The sequence below is a fragment of the Spermophilus citellus genome, assembly GCF_964194105.1.
Source record: "Spermophilus citellus genome assembly, chromosome: 11".
In the NCBI taxonomy this organism is placed as follows: domain Eukaryota; kingdom Metazoa; phylum Chordata; class Mammalia; order Rodentia; family Sciuridae; genus Spermophilus; species Spermophilus citellus.
This window is the reverse complement of record NC_138192.1, coordinates 41,426,777-41,441,922: the sequence shown is the minus strand read 5'-3', so window position 1 is coordinate 41,441,922 and position 15,146 is coordinate 41,426,777. Positions and strand designations below refer to the sequence as shown.

General features: G+C 40.4%; 1 protein-coding gene across 1 annotated transcript in view; it reads left to right on the top strand.

The window, feature by feature from the left end:
• The window catches only part of ZRANB3 (zinc finger RANBP2-type containing 3), a 275,518-nt gene extending 261,671 nt beyond the window's left edge, over positions 1-13,847 (top strand). Inside the window, exon 22 of the mRNA XM_081262030.1 lies at positions 13,712-13,847. Coding sequence (XP_081118156.1) covers positions 13,712-13,720 — 9 coding nt within the window. The 3' untranslated portion in view covers positions 13,721-13,847. The remainder of the gene's footprint in view (positions 1-13,711) is intronic.
• The last annotated feature ends 1,299 nt before the right edge of the window (positions 13,848-15,146 follow it).

The window sequence follows — 15,146 nt, the reverse complement described above, 5'->3', positions numbered from 1 at the left end:
AAGGCTAGCCCAATCAGAGGGAGTCATACAGAATCTAGACAGACTCTCCACCTGAGTTAATGTGAAGGCGGCATCCACCCCATAAGTGCGTACAGACTCTGCCAGGGTCTTCACAATTTTGAAATCTAAAGGCTCCGAAAATCTTCCCCTATTCTCATCCTGAAAAACTGGATAAGCAAGACCCATCTCAGCGTTAACAGCCTTCCATGTTTGAGCATGGAAAGCTCTCCCCGAAACACCCCCACCATACGGCGGTGGGTCCGGAGGATCACATTTCTTGAGCCCCGGTCTATCTTCGTTCCCTTCTCCAGCAGCTAAACTCCCTAGCTGGCGAGACAGCCTCCCAAGCTCCTCCTCCTCATCCTCCTCTTCTTCTGACCCGCTTCCACATGGGGGTGTGCGCAGCGCACTGAGATCTGGATACAAGCGTTTCCTCCCCTGCTTCTCGCTCCGCACGCTCCCATCCTCCCGAGATACCTCACCTTTTGTCAGAGATAATCGTCTCCTCCCCTGTTTCACGCTCCGCACACTCCCATCCTCCTGAGATATCGCACTGCCTGCTGTCTCCGATTTCTCCTCATGTAACTTTTCTAAAACCTCCTGTCCTTTAGCAAGTGCGTCATGACATCTGCCATCTGTGAGGCAACTACGGACTATCTTCCAAAGGGGAATCACCCCACCCTCCAATATGCCCTGCTCACAAGCAAAGTCAAGATCCTTGCCCAATTTATCCCAACAAGGCATAGTAAGGCTGCCCGAATATGCAAACCACGGTGCAGCAACATCTACTTTCTGCAAAAATCTCTGTAAGATACTATGTTTCACTTTCAGGCCTTTGGAACGTAACAGGCCGTCTAGTGCCAGAAGAAGCGGGCTTGAAGATGTGACACCCATGACACAGCAACAGAACAGATACAGAGGACAAAACGAAAGTACACAGAAACAAAAGAAAAGTACACAGTGCAGCTGCAATAAAATATGAGGCTCTCTCTGTCTTTGTAGAGGAGCTGACTCCGCTTTGATTGCGGGTCCCACTAACCGGGACTATCAGGTCCCGCCCACCGGGACTGTCGTGTCCCACCCACGGGGACTGTCGGGTCCCACCCACGGGGACTGTGGGGTCCCACTTACCGGGACTGTTCAGTGCACCACCTCTGACGACTTGCAAGTTTTGATTTTCCCGGGTCTCGGCACCACTTGTCGCGACCCCCTTGCCCGCAAGGAAGACGCAACACCGGGAATCTTCTTACAGCTGTTTATTCAAGCTCTCGAGAGTTCTTCTAATCTCCCAGAAGCCCCTCCCAGCCTTAATAAAGTATCCAAACACCCAATGCGAAGCTGCCACGTGGAGCTTTCTCGTAGGGTGTCAAAGAACCATGTGCCAACTCTCCCAAAGAAGGAGTTGTTTATCACAGACCACCACAAGGCCAGCGCCATCTTGTAATGGCGACCACAGTCCGCAGAAGCGGCTCGCCACACTCTACCACTGAGCCACAACTCCAGGCCCAGTCATTGTCTTTCACCCTATGTACTGAGTTCTTAGCGTCTCAATGTGCATCTGAGTTCTTAGCCTCTCAATGTGCATCATTTTCTTAAATCTCCCTTTTGTTTATGCTTAGTTACCTCCCACAACCAGGTGAACTTGGCTAAAGCAGAGGCAAAGAGACCTGGGTTTGAATTCCTGATTTTTCTCTTGTTTCTGTGACTTTAAACAATTATTTAATTTCTTATCTTCTTTTTTTCTAGTGTTAGAGATTGAAAATGGGGCCTCATGCATGCTAAGCAAGCACTTTACCACTGACCTACATCTGCCAGCAATAATTCAATTTCTGTAAGCATCAGTATCCAATAGCTGTACCCTTATGGTGTTATACAGATTAAATAAGATAATTAAAGGGCCTGTCGAATATTTAACTTGTGGCAGGTACTCAAAATTTGTTAGGCTCCTTTTTTTTTTTTTCTTTCCTTTGTGTTTTAAAGTTTTTTCAATTATGTGCCTCACTCTCAGTATTGAATTTGTCCTGTTTTTTTCCTCTTCTCTCTCTTTCTTTCTTCCCTCCTCTTCTTCTTCCTCCTGTTCCTTCTCTTCTTCCTCTTCTTCTTTTTCTTCTTCTCCTCTCCCTCTCCCTCCTCATTTTTTTTGCATCATCCTTCTTGTAGAAATCACTCCATCTGAGTAGTCATTTTAACTGCCCCTCAAATATAACTAGGTAAACATCCTGGAAACTGGCCTTTCCTTCATAAATGGATTGACACTGTCTAGTCTTATTGAGGCCAATGTAGCAAAGATGGGTTCTAGATTTATTAATATTAATAAAATGGGTTTTAGACTTATTTTTATTTGAACTTATTTGGTAGAGATGGGCCTGCCAAATAACTTAAAGAAGTAATTTCCAAAAAGAGAGGTGTGGAAACAATGGTAGAAGAGTCAGCTCTCCAAATGGTGATAAAAGGAAGAAAGGGTATGTAAAGACTATCTCAGTAAAAATTAGTTTCTGAAGAGAAAAAAAGGTGAAATAAACACAGAGAACAATTCTTCTTAGACCTTGGCCTAAGAAGGAGAAATGGGAAGTTGCTACAGCCAGAGCTCAATGACTATGAAGAGAGTTCTCCAGTCTGGAACCAAACAAAATGCTTCTTCCTTAGTTCCTTTTTCCTCCCTCCCTCACTTGTTTCCTTCTTCCCTCTCAGGGTCTCGTGCATGCTAGGCAAGAAAGCTCTCATTTCTTAACTTTAGACCAATATCCCTGAAAAACATAGATGCAAAAATCCTCAATAAAATTCTGCCAAATAACATACAAAAACATATTTAAAAGTGCATCATGGGGCTGGGATAGTAGCTAAGAGGGAGAGCGCTTGTCTCGCATGCATGAGGCACTGGGTTTGATCCTCAGCCCCACATAAAAAATAAAATAAAGATTATTGTGTCCACCTATAATTAAAAAAGTAAATATTTTTTTAAAAAGGATAGTGCATCATGATCAAGGTGGGTTCATCCCAGGGATGCAAGGTTGGTCCAATATATGGAAATCAATAAACATAATTCATCACATCAATAGACTTAAAGACAAGAATCATATGATCATCTCAATAGATGCAGAAAAAAACATTTGACAAAATACAACACCCCTTCATGTTTAAAACTAGAAAAACTAGGGATAATAGGAACATACCTCAACATTGTAAAAGCTATATATGCTAAACCTAAGTCCAACATCATTCTAAATGGAGAAAAATTGAAAGCATTCCCTCTAAGAACTGGAACAAGACAAGGATGCCCTCTTTCACCACTTTTGTTCAACACTGTCCTAGAAACTAGCTGAGCAATTATACAAAAGAAAGAAATTAAAGTGATACAAACAGAAGAACTCAAACTATCAATATTTGCTGATGACATGATTTTATATATAGACGATCCAAAAAATTCTACCAGAAAACTTCTAGAACTAATAAATGAATTCAGCAATGTAATAGGATAGAAAATTACCAACCATGAATCAAATGTGTTCCTAAACATCGTGATGAATCCACTGAAAGAGAAATTAGGAAAACTACTCTTCACAATAGCTTCAAAAAAATGAGGAATCAACCTAACAAAAGAGGTGAAAGACCACTACAATGAAAACTACAGAATACAAAACAAAGAAATTGAAGGCCTTAGAAGATGGAAAGCTCTCCCATGTTCTTGGATAGGCAGCATTAACATTGTCAAAAGGCCATACTCCCAAAACTGTCTTATAGATTTAATGCAATTCCTATTAAAATCCCAATTACATTCTTCATAGAACTGGAAAAAGCAATCATAAGATTAATTTGGAAAAATAAGAGACCCAGAATAGCCAAAGCAATCCTTAGCAAGAAAAGTGAGGCAGGAGGCATCACAATACCAGATCATAAGTTATACTACAGAGCAATAGTAACAAAACCAGCATACTATTAGCACCAAAACAGATACTTAGACCAATGGTACAGAATAGAAGAGACAGAGACAAACCCACATAAATACACTTATCTCATACTAGACAAAGACCAAAAACATACATAGAGAAAAGATAGCCTCTTTAATAAATGGTGCTGGGAAAACTGGAAATCCGTATGTAGCAAAATAAAGTTGACCCCCTATCTCTCTTCCTGTACAAAAATTAACTCAAAATACACGGAGGACTTAGGCACTAGAACAGAAACCCTGTGCCTAGTAGATAAAAAAATAGGCCCAAATCTCCATTATGTTGGCTTAGGAACTCACTTCCTTAACAAGACTCCTAAAGTACAAGGAGTAAAATTAAGAATCAATAAATGGGATGGAATCAAACTAAAAAGGTTTTTATCAGCAAAGAAAACAATCAATAATGTGAAGAGAAAGTCTACAAAATGGGAAAAAAATCTTTGCCACCTGCACCTCAGATAGATCATTAATCTCCAGGATATATAAAGAACTCAAAAAACTTAACACCAAAAAAAACAAATAACCCAATTAATAATGGGCAAAGGAACTGTACAGACACTTCATGGAAGAAGAAATACAATTGATCAACAAATATATAAAAATATGTTCAACATATCTAGTAATTAGAGAAATGCAAATCAAAACTAAGATTTCATCGCACGCCAGTCAGAATGGCAGTTATAAAGAACACAAACAACAATAATTGTTGGTGAGGATGTGAGGGGAAAAGGCACACTCATACATTGCTGGTGGGACTGAAAATTGGTGCAACCACTATGGAATGCAATATGGAGATTCCTCAGAAAACTTGAAATGGAACCAACATTTAACCCAGTCATCCCACTCCTAGGTTTATACCTAAAGGACTTAAAATCAGCATACTACTTCCATGTATAAGTAATAAGAAAAAAAATTTTAAAGGAAGTTCTTATTTCTTTTTCCCCCACATTTTTATTGGTGCATTATAGTTGTACATAATGGTGGGATTTGTTGTTACTTATTAGTCCATGCACACAATATAACATTATCCCTCCCTACCACTTTCTTCCCTCTCTCTCCACCTCCCATTCCTTGGTCCCTTTCCTCTATTCTACTGATCTCCCTTTGGAAAGGCCTCATTTCTTTTTTTAATATTTATTTTTTAGTTATAGGTGGACACAATATCTCCATTTTATAGTGCTGAGGATCGAACCCAGTGCCTCATGCATACTAGGCGAACGCTCTACCTCTGAGCCACAACCCCATCCCCTGGAGAAGCCTTATTTCTTGAGGCCAGAAAACTTATTAGGGGGACAGCGCTGTACTAGAAATGGAGAGTAGGATGAAGTAAGAAGCACATGAAAACTATCTGTAAAATAGCGCTATGTATATTCACTGGTGCCTGTTTAACAAGCTGTGCTTCTAATTCTCTGCCCGTGTGCCATGGTTTTATAGGCCTTCATGACAGGAAGCAGTTTTGGCATCATGCAACTGCTGCATTGCAGAGACTTGAGGGAAAGAATGCTGCCAAAGTGATCACAGGCAACAGCCTGAATCCCAGAGGTACCGTCTTTAGGAGGAAAGCTCCCAGGCTTTCATATGGGCATTAGGAAGATATCCAAGCAGCAGTGAAATAGCAAGGGAGATTCAGTTTGGGAATTTCCTGGGTGTGTTCTGCTATTTCTGAGAAATGTCATTAGATATATTGCATGATTCTAGTGCAGCATCATGTGAATATACAAATGATAGACCATAGTCTCTGCTTACAAAAAAAAATATGTATAACACAAAGAGAAATTCTGTGACAAGCAGATAAGCATGGAAATGGTTGTTAGGTTCCTCTGCAGATTCCAAGCCATTTCTTGGCTTATGAGAAAGCCACCATTCTTCTTCCTATTTTCTTCTCCTAGGACCATGGCTTATAAAGCCCAGGAAATTGGTGGCATCTATTTCTCTTTTTACCCTATTACTTCCCAAAAGACTTCATAGTAAAGCCATACCAGATGTGGAGGGCTGGCAAGATTGGGATATTTGAGAGTCCAGCTGGCATGGTAAATGTGACTAATGAGGGACTATGATTAAGACAACTTGCAGGCAGCCCTACTTGCTTTTGCTGCTTGCCTATGCAGATTTTCATGGTTCGAAGTTGAGTGCCTCAGTTTAACTTTCTAAGTAATAGTCACTTCCTCTATTAAATAATTAAACACAGATCCAGGATCTGGGGGGAAAAAAACTAAGGTAAAGGCAACCAAGAATTTAAATGGTTGTGGAAACCATTGCTGAACTTTCAGATAACATTGAAAATTTCCAGATTTCTCCAGGCACAAAACTGCTTTGATGTTGAGGAACACGGAAATGACTGGCTTTTTCACAGATTAAACATATTTAGTCTCCAGGAACTAGGTTACCAAGTGCCAGAGGGATCCAATCAAGGACTGCTAATGTTGAACATTATAGAGCTGCAGTGAGTGGTTCCCAGCTTCTCTCCTGCACTTTATGTGATACTTTTATATCTCGTACTATGTGATAGTATAATGTCTATTACAAAAAAACACATGAAGGTCCCCTAACTAGGCCCACACCTCCTGGAACATAAGGACCTGTGGTCCTCATTACTCTGTCCTTGTCATCTAGCAGAGCATGGCAAGGTTGGCCCCTAGGAGGTTTGCTTTTTCACTTTTTCTTTGTTTTTCCCAAATTAGGTCTCCCTAAGTTGCCTAGGCTCTGGAACTCCTGGATTCAAGTGATTCTCCCACCTCAGTCTCCCAAGTAGTATGGGTGGGTACCACATCCGGGCTTCCATAACAGGCTCTTAACATGTTGAATCAATTAAAAGACAGTGATTCATCCCTTTTATCTCACTCACTGAGGAAATGCATCTCCTTTATTTGAGATGACACACAGGTCTCCTGAGATAGGAGGATTGTCAACTCTATTTTGCCTTCAAATACAGTGAGTGGGGGGGAATAAGTGCTACCAATGAACAGAATGGATCACGACAATAGTGTGTGTGGTTTTGGGGGATAGTATTTTTTTGGTTTGGGCTTTTTTCTTTTTCTTTCTTTTTTTTTGTGGGGATTGAACATAGGGATGCTTCACAACTGAGCTACATCCTCAGCCTGTTTATTAATTTTTTAAAAAATTTTGAGACAGGGTCTTGCTAAGTTGCTAAGGCTGGCCTTGAAACTGCTGGCCTTGTACCACTGTGCCCAGCTGGCATTCTTATTTTCCAATAAAACCCAGTGCCATGTGACTTCTTCCCCTACCAACCCACTGAAGTATTTTGGGGAGTGAGTAGTGTCTTTCTAATTAATAGATTTGACTATTTCAGGTCATTACTTAACCACTCATAACGTTTGATATTGTTGAACATATCCTCCTTTTTTGTTTACAGTAATTTTTTTAAAAAAAATTAAATCAAATAATAATTTATGTCATTAAAGAAGTCAGATTTATCAAACAATTCCTTGGGTAGGCACTTTCAGTTCATTGAATGGTTTGTTTTTCGTATATATATTTTTTTATTGGTGCACATTGAATGGTTTCTTAAGAAACAGACTTGCATAGCCTATATCTAAGCTATGAGCTTTTGCTACCTTATCTTGATTTATGGTGTTTATTTGCTGGTGCCTTCCTATTATGATAGGTAAGACAACTCTCTTTTTTCCCTCCCTGGCCCCATCCTTCCAATATAGTTACAGGTTTATACTCTTTGCTAAGTTAAGTAGTGTTTTAATCAGCTTTTCCTCTGCTGTGACTGAAAGACCCAACTAGAACAACTGTAGAAGAGGAAAAGTTTATTTATGTAGAGGAAAAACAATTGTAGAAGAGGCTCATGGTTTCAGAGGTCTTAGTCCATAGAAGGCAGGATTCAGTGTTTGAGGTTTGAGGTGAGGCTGTACATCATGGAAGAAGAGTGTGGTGGAGGGAAGTGACTTCAGACCTGCTACCAGGAAGCAGAGGGAGAGATTCCCTTCACCACTAGACAAAATATATATCCCAAAGTCACATCCCCAATGATCCACCTCTTCTAGCCACACCATACCCACCTTCAGTTACATACTCAGTTAATCCCTATCAGGGGATTAATTCACTGATTGGGTTAAGACTCTCATTTCTCCTCTAAACCTTGCATTGTCTCACACATGAGCTTTGGGCGGGGGGGACACCTTGTATCTAAACCATAACAAGTAGTATGTTATAATGGTGTTTTTTTTTTCTGCAAACAATATATTTTGATTTTCTAAAGTTAATAATTGCCTTTTAAAATTGTGTTTCGTTTTTAATATACTTATGCCAGTCTCTCCCACACCATATAGTGGCTTCTCAGAAAATGACTCTTAGTCTGCTTAGGCTGCCATGACAAAATGCCATAGACTGGATGACTTAACAGAGATTTATTTTTCACAGTTCTGGAGTTTGGAAAGTCAAAGATCAAGGTTCTGGCAGGGTTTGGGTTCCAAGGACGGCTATCTTTTTGACTTGTAGATGTTTGCTTTCTCCCTATGTCCTCATGGAGAGGTGAGAGAAGGAGATCTGTGGTGTCTCTTTCTTTTTACAAAGATGCCAGTTTTGTGGGGTCAGGGCACCACACTTACAACTTCATTTAAATTTAATCACCCCCTGAAGACTCAGACTGCAATACAGTCACATGAGGGGCTGGGTTTCAGATATGAATTTGGGGGAACATAGTTCAGGCACAGCAATCACAGCTCCAGTTTTACCCTGGAGACCTCCTTCTAGAAGCTTTTATCCTTTCGTCTAATCTGAGTTAGTAGCTCCTGAGATCCACTTCACAGCTTTTCTGGGGAAATCCTAGATTCCCATCCTCTTTTAAAAAAATCAACTTTGAGTATAATTGACATACAATAAAATGTAACACTTTTTTGGGGTGTGACACTGGTACTGGTATTAACCTCAGCACTCTACCACTGAACTACACCCCAACCCCCAAAATGCTTGTAATATACCACTTTTAAGTCCACAGGTTCTGTGAGTTTTGACAGATGTAAACATTCATACAGCCATTACCACAATCAAGATGCAACACATTTCCATCACCGTCCCCCCAAGTTTCTTTGCTATTGGTCCTTGCTGCTCCTCCACTCCAAACACCTAGCACATACTGCACCCTCCCTCCAGCCCCCGAGAGTTATTAATCCACTTTCTGTCTCTATAGATTAGTTTTCTTTCTAGAACTTCATAAAAAAGGAATCATACAGTCTATATTCTTTTGTGTGTACTTGTATGATACCCTTTTACTCAGCCAGCATGATATTTTGGGAATTCGTCCATGTTGTTACATATGATTTTCTTATTATTTATTTGTGTGTGTGTCGGATTCTGTGTTTCCTAGATTCCATATATTCCTGGTTGACTTCCTTATTTTGGTAGAGCACATTCCTGAGAAGGGTTACATAAAAGGTAAGTATTTGAGGGTTTGCTAGTCTGAAAATATATTTATTCTGCCTTCTCATTTGATTGATTGACTTTTATTTTTATTTATTTATTTTTTTTGTGTGATGGTGCTGGGGATTGAACCCAGGCCTCACACATGCTAGACAAGCGCTTTACTACTAAGCCACAATCCCAGCCCTTCATTTGATTGATATTGATAGTTTGGTTGGGTATATAATTCTAACTTGAAAATAATTTCCATGATTGCTGTTGAGAAATCCAGTGACAGTCAACATCTCAGTCCTTTGTGACCTGATCCTATTCTTCTCTAAGTTTTCTGGATCTTTTCTTTATCCTCTGTGTTCTAAAATCTCATTTTGATGGACCTGATGTATGTGTGCTTGAGTTCCGATCCTGAGAACTTGATAGTCTCTTTAAACCGGGGGTTGCTACCTTTCAGTTCTGAAAGATGTTCTTATATTTGACAATATTCTTCTTGTGTTTTTCTCTCATATTTGACAATATTCTTCTTGCATTGTGCCCCCCATTCATTGTGTTTTAGATCTCCTGGTTAATCCTATAGTTATATTTCTTATAATTACCCTTTTCTTAGGGAACACTAATTTTTGTTTGTTTATTTGTTTGTTTGGTTTTTTTTTTTTAATTTTATTTTTAGTTGTTGATGGACCTTTATGTTATTTATTTTATTTTTATGTGGTGCTGAGAATCAAACCCAGTGTCTCACACATACTAGGCAAATGCTCTACCACTGAGCCACCACCCCAGCTCTGATTTGTTTTTGTTTGGATTTGTTTTTGCTTTAAATTCTATTCTCTGGATATTTTTTCCCTTTCTTTTTGTATTTTATTGTCCAATGTTACTATTCAGGTTATATCTGTTGTCATATCTTTGTTTTTTAAAACTTGTCCTTATTCTCTGATCTTAAAATAGTATCCTATTTATGTTTCATGGAAACATCTTTCTGTTATATTGGCATTTTGAAGCTTTCCCCCCCTGCTTTGTCTCTTTTTGTGTGTTTTTTGTTTTTCCCTCAGTCTGTCTCAGTGATAACTTTCCTGGTATGGGTGAACTTTGGTGGTCTCCTGTTGGTGTTTAATGACTGGAACTATCAGGCTGATCAAAGTGTCTACGCCACAGGCTAGCCTGTGGCAGTCTCCTGATATGGATAAATCTGTAGGTTTTCCCCTGAAGCCACTTGGTTTCTGTGGGGAAGGCCCCTCGAAACTCTTGCCTTGGAATTCAGGCCTGACAGGGTATCTGAGAGTGCTCGGGAACGGGCCTGAGGAGCTGGTTCCCCTCTATCTGCTCTAGTCTGGCCTTCCTCCTCCTCACTGTGTATGTTATTCCTGTGTCTGCAGGTGTTATCAAGGGGTTCTGCACCTCTGTGTGCCCAGGCACAAGCCCAGCACTCCTACAACCAGGCATTTAGAATGAATGGATTTACTTGGCATAAATTTCATAACTGTTCTACATGGTATGGTACTTCATGAAATAATAATGCCCAAAGCTAGATGTTCTGTGACTATTATATTAAGTTTATTTTATGACTGAGGTAAACATTTCATTATACAGATTTTTTTAAATTGGTATGGGAAATTAAACACAGGAGCAGTTTACTGTTACACCCCCTACCCTTTTATAAATTTTTGAGACAGGATCTTGTTAAGTTGCTGAGGTTGGCCTCAAACTTGCCATCCTCCTTCCTTAGCCTCCCAAATCACTGGTGCTACAGGCATGCACTTTATAGTCTTTTAATAGGCTCAAAGCCTATATATATATATATTTTATTGATTGTTCAAAACATTACAGAGCTCATGATATATCGTCTTTCATACATTAGACTTGGGTTTTGAACTCCCATTTTTACCCCCAGATACAGATTGCAGAATCACAACTGTTACATACTCACAATATTACATAATGGCATATTAGTGACTGTTGTATTCTGCTTCCTTTCCTATCCCCTACTATCCCCCCTCCCCTCCCCTCCCATCTTCCCTCTCTACCTCCTCTGCTGTTGTTCAATTCTCTCCCCTTTTTCCCCCCCTCCCCCTTGCCCCTCATAACCTCTTATAATTTTGTGTATCATTGAAGGTCTCCTACCATTTCCATATGCTTTCCCTTCTCTCTCCCTTTCTCTCCCCCCATTCGTCTTTGTTTACTATTAGTCTTTTCCTCATTCAAAGCCTATATTTAAAAAAAAAATCCTTTTGCAATGCTGGGGACTGAACCAGCGGTCTCACACACACTAGGCTAGTTCTCTACTACTGATATACATTTCCAGTCCCTTCCACCTACAATTTTTATTGTCTTTTTATAGGATATAGAACTGTGGGGCCTCAGTTGTCCTTTAGTCTTTGTGTTAAGAGAGCATCCAGGATTGATTTTGGAAGATAAATTTAACCATTCCCTCAGGAACTTCCTCAGTTCACTTTCAAGAGGAGGGAAGAGGCTCTGTAACCAGGTCACTGATGCCTGTCCCAGTCCAGTGGCAGCTAAAGCCTATGGCTCCTCATCTCACAGGCAGCACAGAATGGTTGTCCCTGGATTCTGCTGGGAAGTGCTGCCCAGAGCTTACCATAAGTGTCTATCCAAAGCTGAGAGAAATGGTACATTTGGCCTTTTCTAAAGCTGTGTGATCCAGCCACTTATCGAAAGTATCATTCTGGCATGAGAACTTTTAAGATTTTGGTGGGGGCTGATAGATGCCATGTCTCAAAATAATGATAATTTTATTATAATTATAATTATTATTACTACTACTACTTGATAATGGCAAAAATATCTTAACTCCAATTGCTCACTTATTATGTACCAGCTATTCTTTTTTTAATATTTCTTTTAGTTGTCAATGGACATTTATTTATTTATATGTGGTGCTGAGAATCAAACCCAGTGCTTCACACATGCTAGGCAAGCACTCTACCACTGAGCCACAACCCCAGCTCCTCATGTATTCTTTTGATCCTGCTGTAGCTATTAACCTTTATGTGTATTAACTAAGTTAATGCTTGCACCAACTCTATGAGGAAGGGATCTACTATTATCATTCCTTTTTTTGCATATGTGGAAATAAGCCTTGAGAGATAGCCAGAGGATCAGAGCTGACAAGCAGAGGAGCCAGGATGTAACCGAGGTAGCTTGACTATGGCATCTAATGCCTACCCTCTATTTTGCCCATTTTCCCACACTATGCTCACAGGCTGTACCCACAGTGCACCCAACCTGGAACAGGTTCAAAACCCTACTCTGGATACTTGGGGATGCTTCTGGGCTGAGCAGGTTCAGAGAGCTGACTACCTGAGCAGAAGGTCTTGGTCCTCCAGATACTTACTTGAACCACCTAGGACCCTAGGAGCAGCAGCCTATAGGACCCACTGCAGTCTCTTCTCTAGAAAAATTGTGTCAGTTTACAAAGCTCCATAACAAAGTCCGACAGACTAGAGGGCTTAAAAACAGGAATCTATTACCTTGCAAAATATGGAGGCTGGAAGTCTGAAATCGAGGTGTCAGCAGGGTTGGTTCCTTCTGAGGGCCTGACAAAAGGATCTGTCTAGGACCCTCTTCTTGGTGTACAGATGGCCCTCTTCTCCTGTGTCTCATCATTTCTCTTCCTTCTGTCCATGTCTGCATCCAAATTTCCCCCTTTTGACAAGGATGCTAGTCTTTATAAAGGACTAAGGTCCATCTTAACAGATTAAACTAATTACTTCTATAATGATCCTACTTCCAAATAAGGTCAGATTGTGAGATCCTGGGGTTAGAACTGCAACATAGAGAGTTTGAGGGGATGTAATTCAAAACATACCAAGGATCCACAGGGGAAATTTCTGATCTTTAAATCAATAATACAGTTTCAAGAGCAATTGGTTTGCTTTAAAAAAAATTAAACACTAGGAGTCATGTGACTGATCAAAATATAGCTGCACTTCAGTTTCATTGAAGCTTAGAGACAAGTGTATCCCCCTTGGCAAGTATATGGGATTTCATACTATGTAGTATTAGGCCTTAATTCTTTGGGGCACAATTTACGTAATTTCTTACCACTGTCTAATTATGTTAATTTGCACTATTTATATATAACCTGATAAACCACTTTAAATTTTTTTTAGAATGGCCAGCTATATAATTAGAAGGAATTCTTTCCTGCTTCTTAAGCCCAATTTTTATTTCTTCCTTTCCCTCCTTTTATTAGCTAATATATTGCTAATTCCCTTTCTTTCCTCTTCTACATAGTTTTAGAGCATCCTCTAATTTTTGAAGCCCTTATTAACATGGGGGAAGTCATTAGGGAAGCTTTGCTTTTTGCCTCCATTTCTGAAGGTCATTTTTCCTTCTGAGGGAAAAGTTCTTAACTCTCATTTGTAGGGCTCATGACCTTGAACAGAAGAAACATCGAGAAGAGACTGTTTCCTGGAACCTGCCTCCTTCGGTGATGGGAAAGACCTGTCCTGGTTTCCCTCTTCTCCCTACCAAAAAAGAGCCCCTGAAAAATTAAACCCGATACCTGACGCCTGATGGAGGACTGGACTGGGTTCCCCAATTTGTGAAGAAGAAAAAAGAAAGTGACTTGGTAGAGCAATAGAAGGTGAAACCTGGGATAGGTGTGATGGCCCACATCTGTAATCCCAGTGTCTTGGGGGGCTGAGGCAGGAGTATCACAAATTCTAAGCTAGCCTCAGCAACTTAGTGATTCCCTGTCTCAAAATAAAAAATAAAAAGGGACGTGGCTGGGTGGTTAAGATTCCTGGATTCAATTCCTAGTATAAAATAAAATAAATTTAAATTAAAAAGTTGAGATCTGGGATGGGGTGACAAAAAATGGGAGTGATCAAGGCAACAGTTTCCATGATTATTTTGGATTGATTCTAAGATTTAGGTATTCCATCTTCTCTGTCTTTGCATGGCCTTTAGCCCTTACATCAGTTTTCTTGAATGATGGTGCTCTTTTCTGTCTTTTTACAGCTATTGTCAACAGGGCTCCCTCAGTCATTACTCACCTGGGTTCCCATTCTTTACTCATCTGAGAAAAGAACCTAATTGTTGCCATTGGCAATGTGGTTCAGGGGCTGCAAACTCAATTAAGGAATGAAAAGTGAAAAATGAAATGGAAAAAAATGATGGGCCTCCCCAGCTTGCCTCCTTTCCTTTCCAGAAGTAAGAAGGCCAGGGAAGGGATTGTGATGGAAAGTGAATCTTTGGGAGGGAGAATACAAGTTTCCTGTGCTGATCAACAAGGCCAGACCTGAAGAGATGGAGGATCTGGCGAGGGGCTGTGGCAGCAACCTTGGAAAGTCCTGGTTTGAGTCTTTGTTCAGCTGCCTCGCCTTCTAGGAGGAGCAGGCCTGAGGAGGAAGTGAGAAGAGCACCCACAGCAGACCCGCCACATTCTGCAGCCCAAGTGTGCAGCCAAGCATATGCTTCGGTACGTGACATCAGAAGGTCTGGTATCTTAGGGAATTGGGGTGTAGCTCAGTGGTAGAGCACTTGCCTAGCATGCATGAGACCCTGGGTTCAATATCCAGCTCTGAAAAAAAAAAGTATTGTTATTTGGTACATATAACTTAACTGTTTCCTTGCTACTTCCTTTAGAAGAGGGAAGGGAGGGGAGAGGGGAGGGGAAGATGGTAAAATTATTGGACATTACTACCCCTGTGTATGGGTATGACTGCACATTCTACATCATGTACAACCAGAGAAATGAAAAGTTGTGCTCCATTTATGGAAAAAAAAAAAAGTTGCTCCATCTGCTTCGCAACTACCTATTGATAAAGAGCTTCCAATCTACAGACTCTGTGGCTCC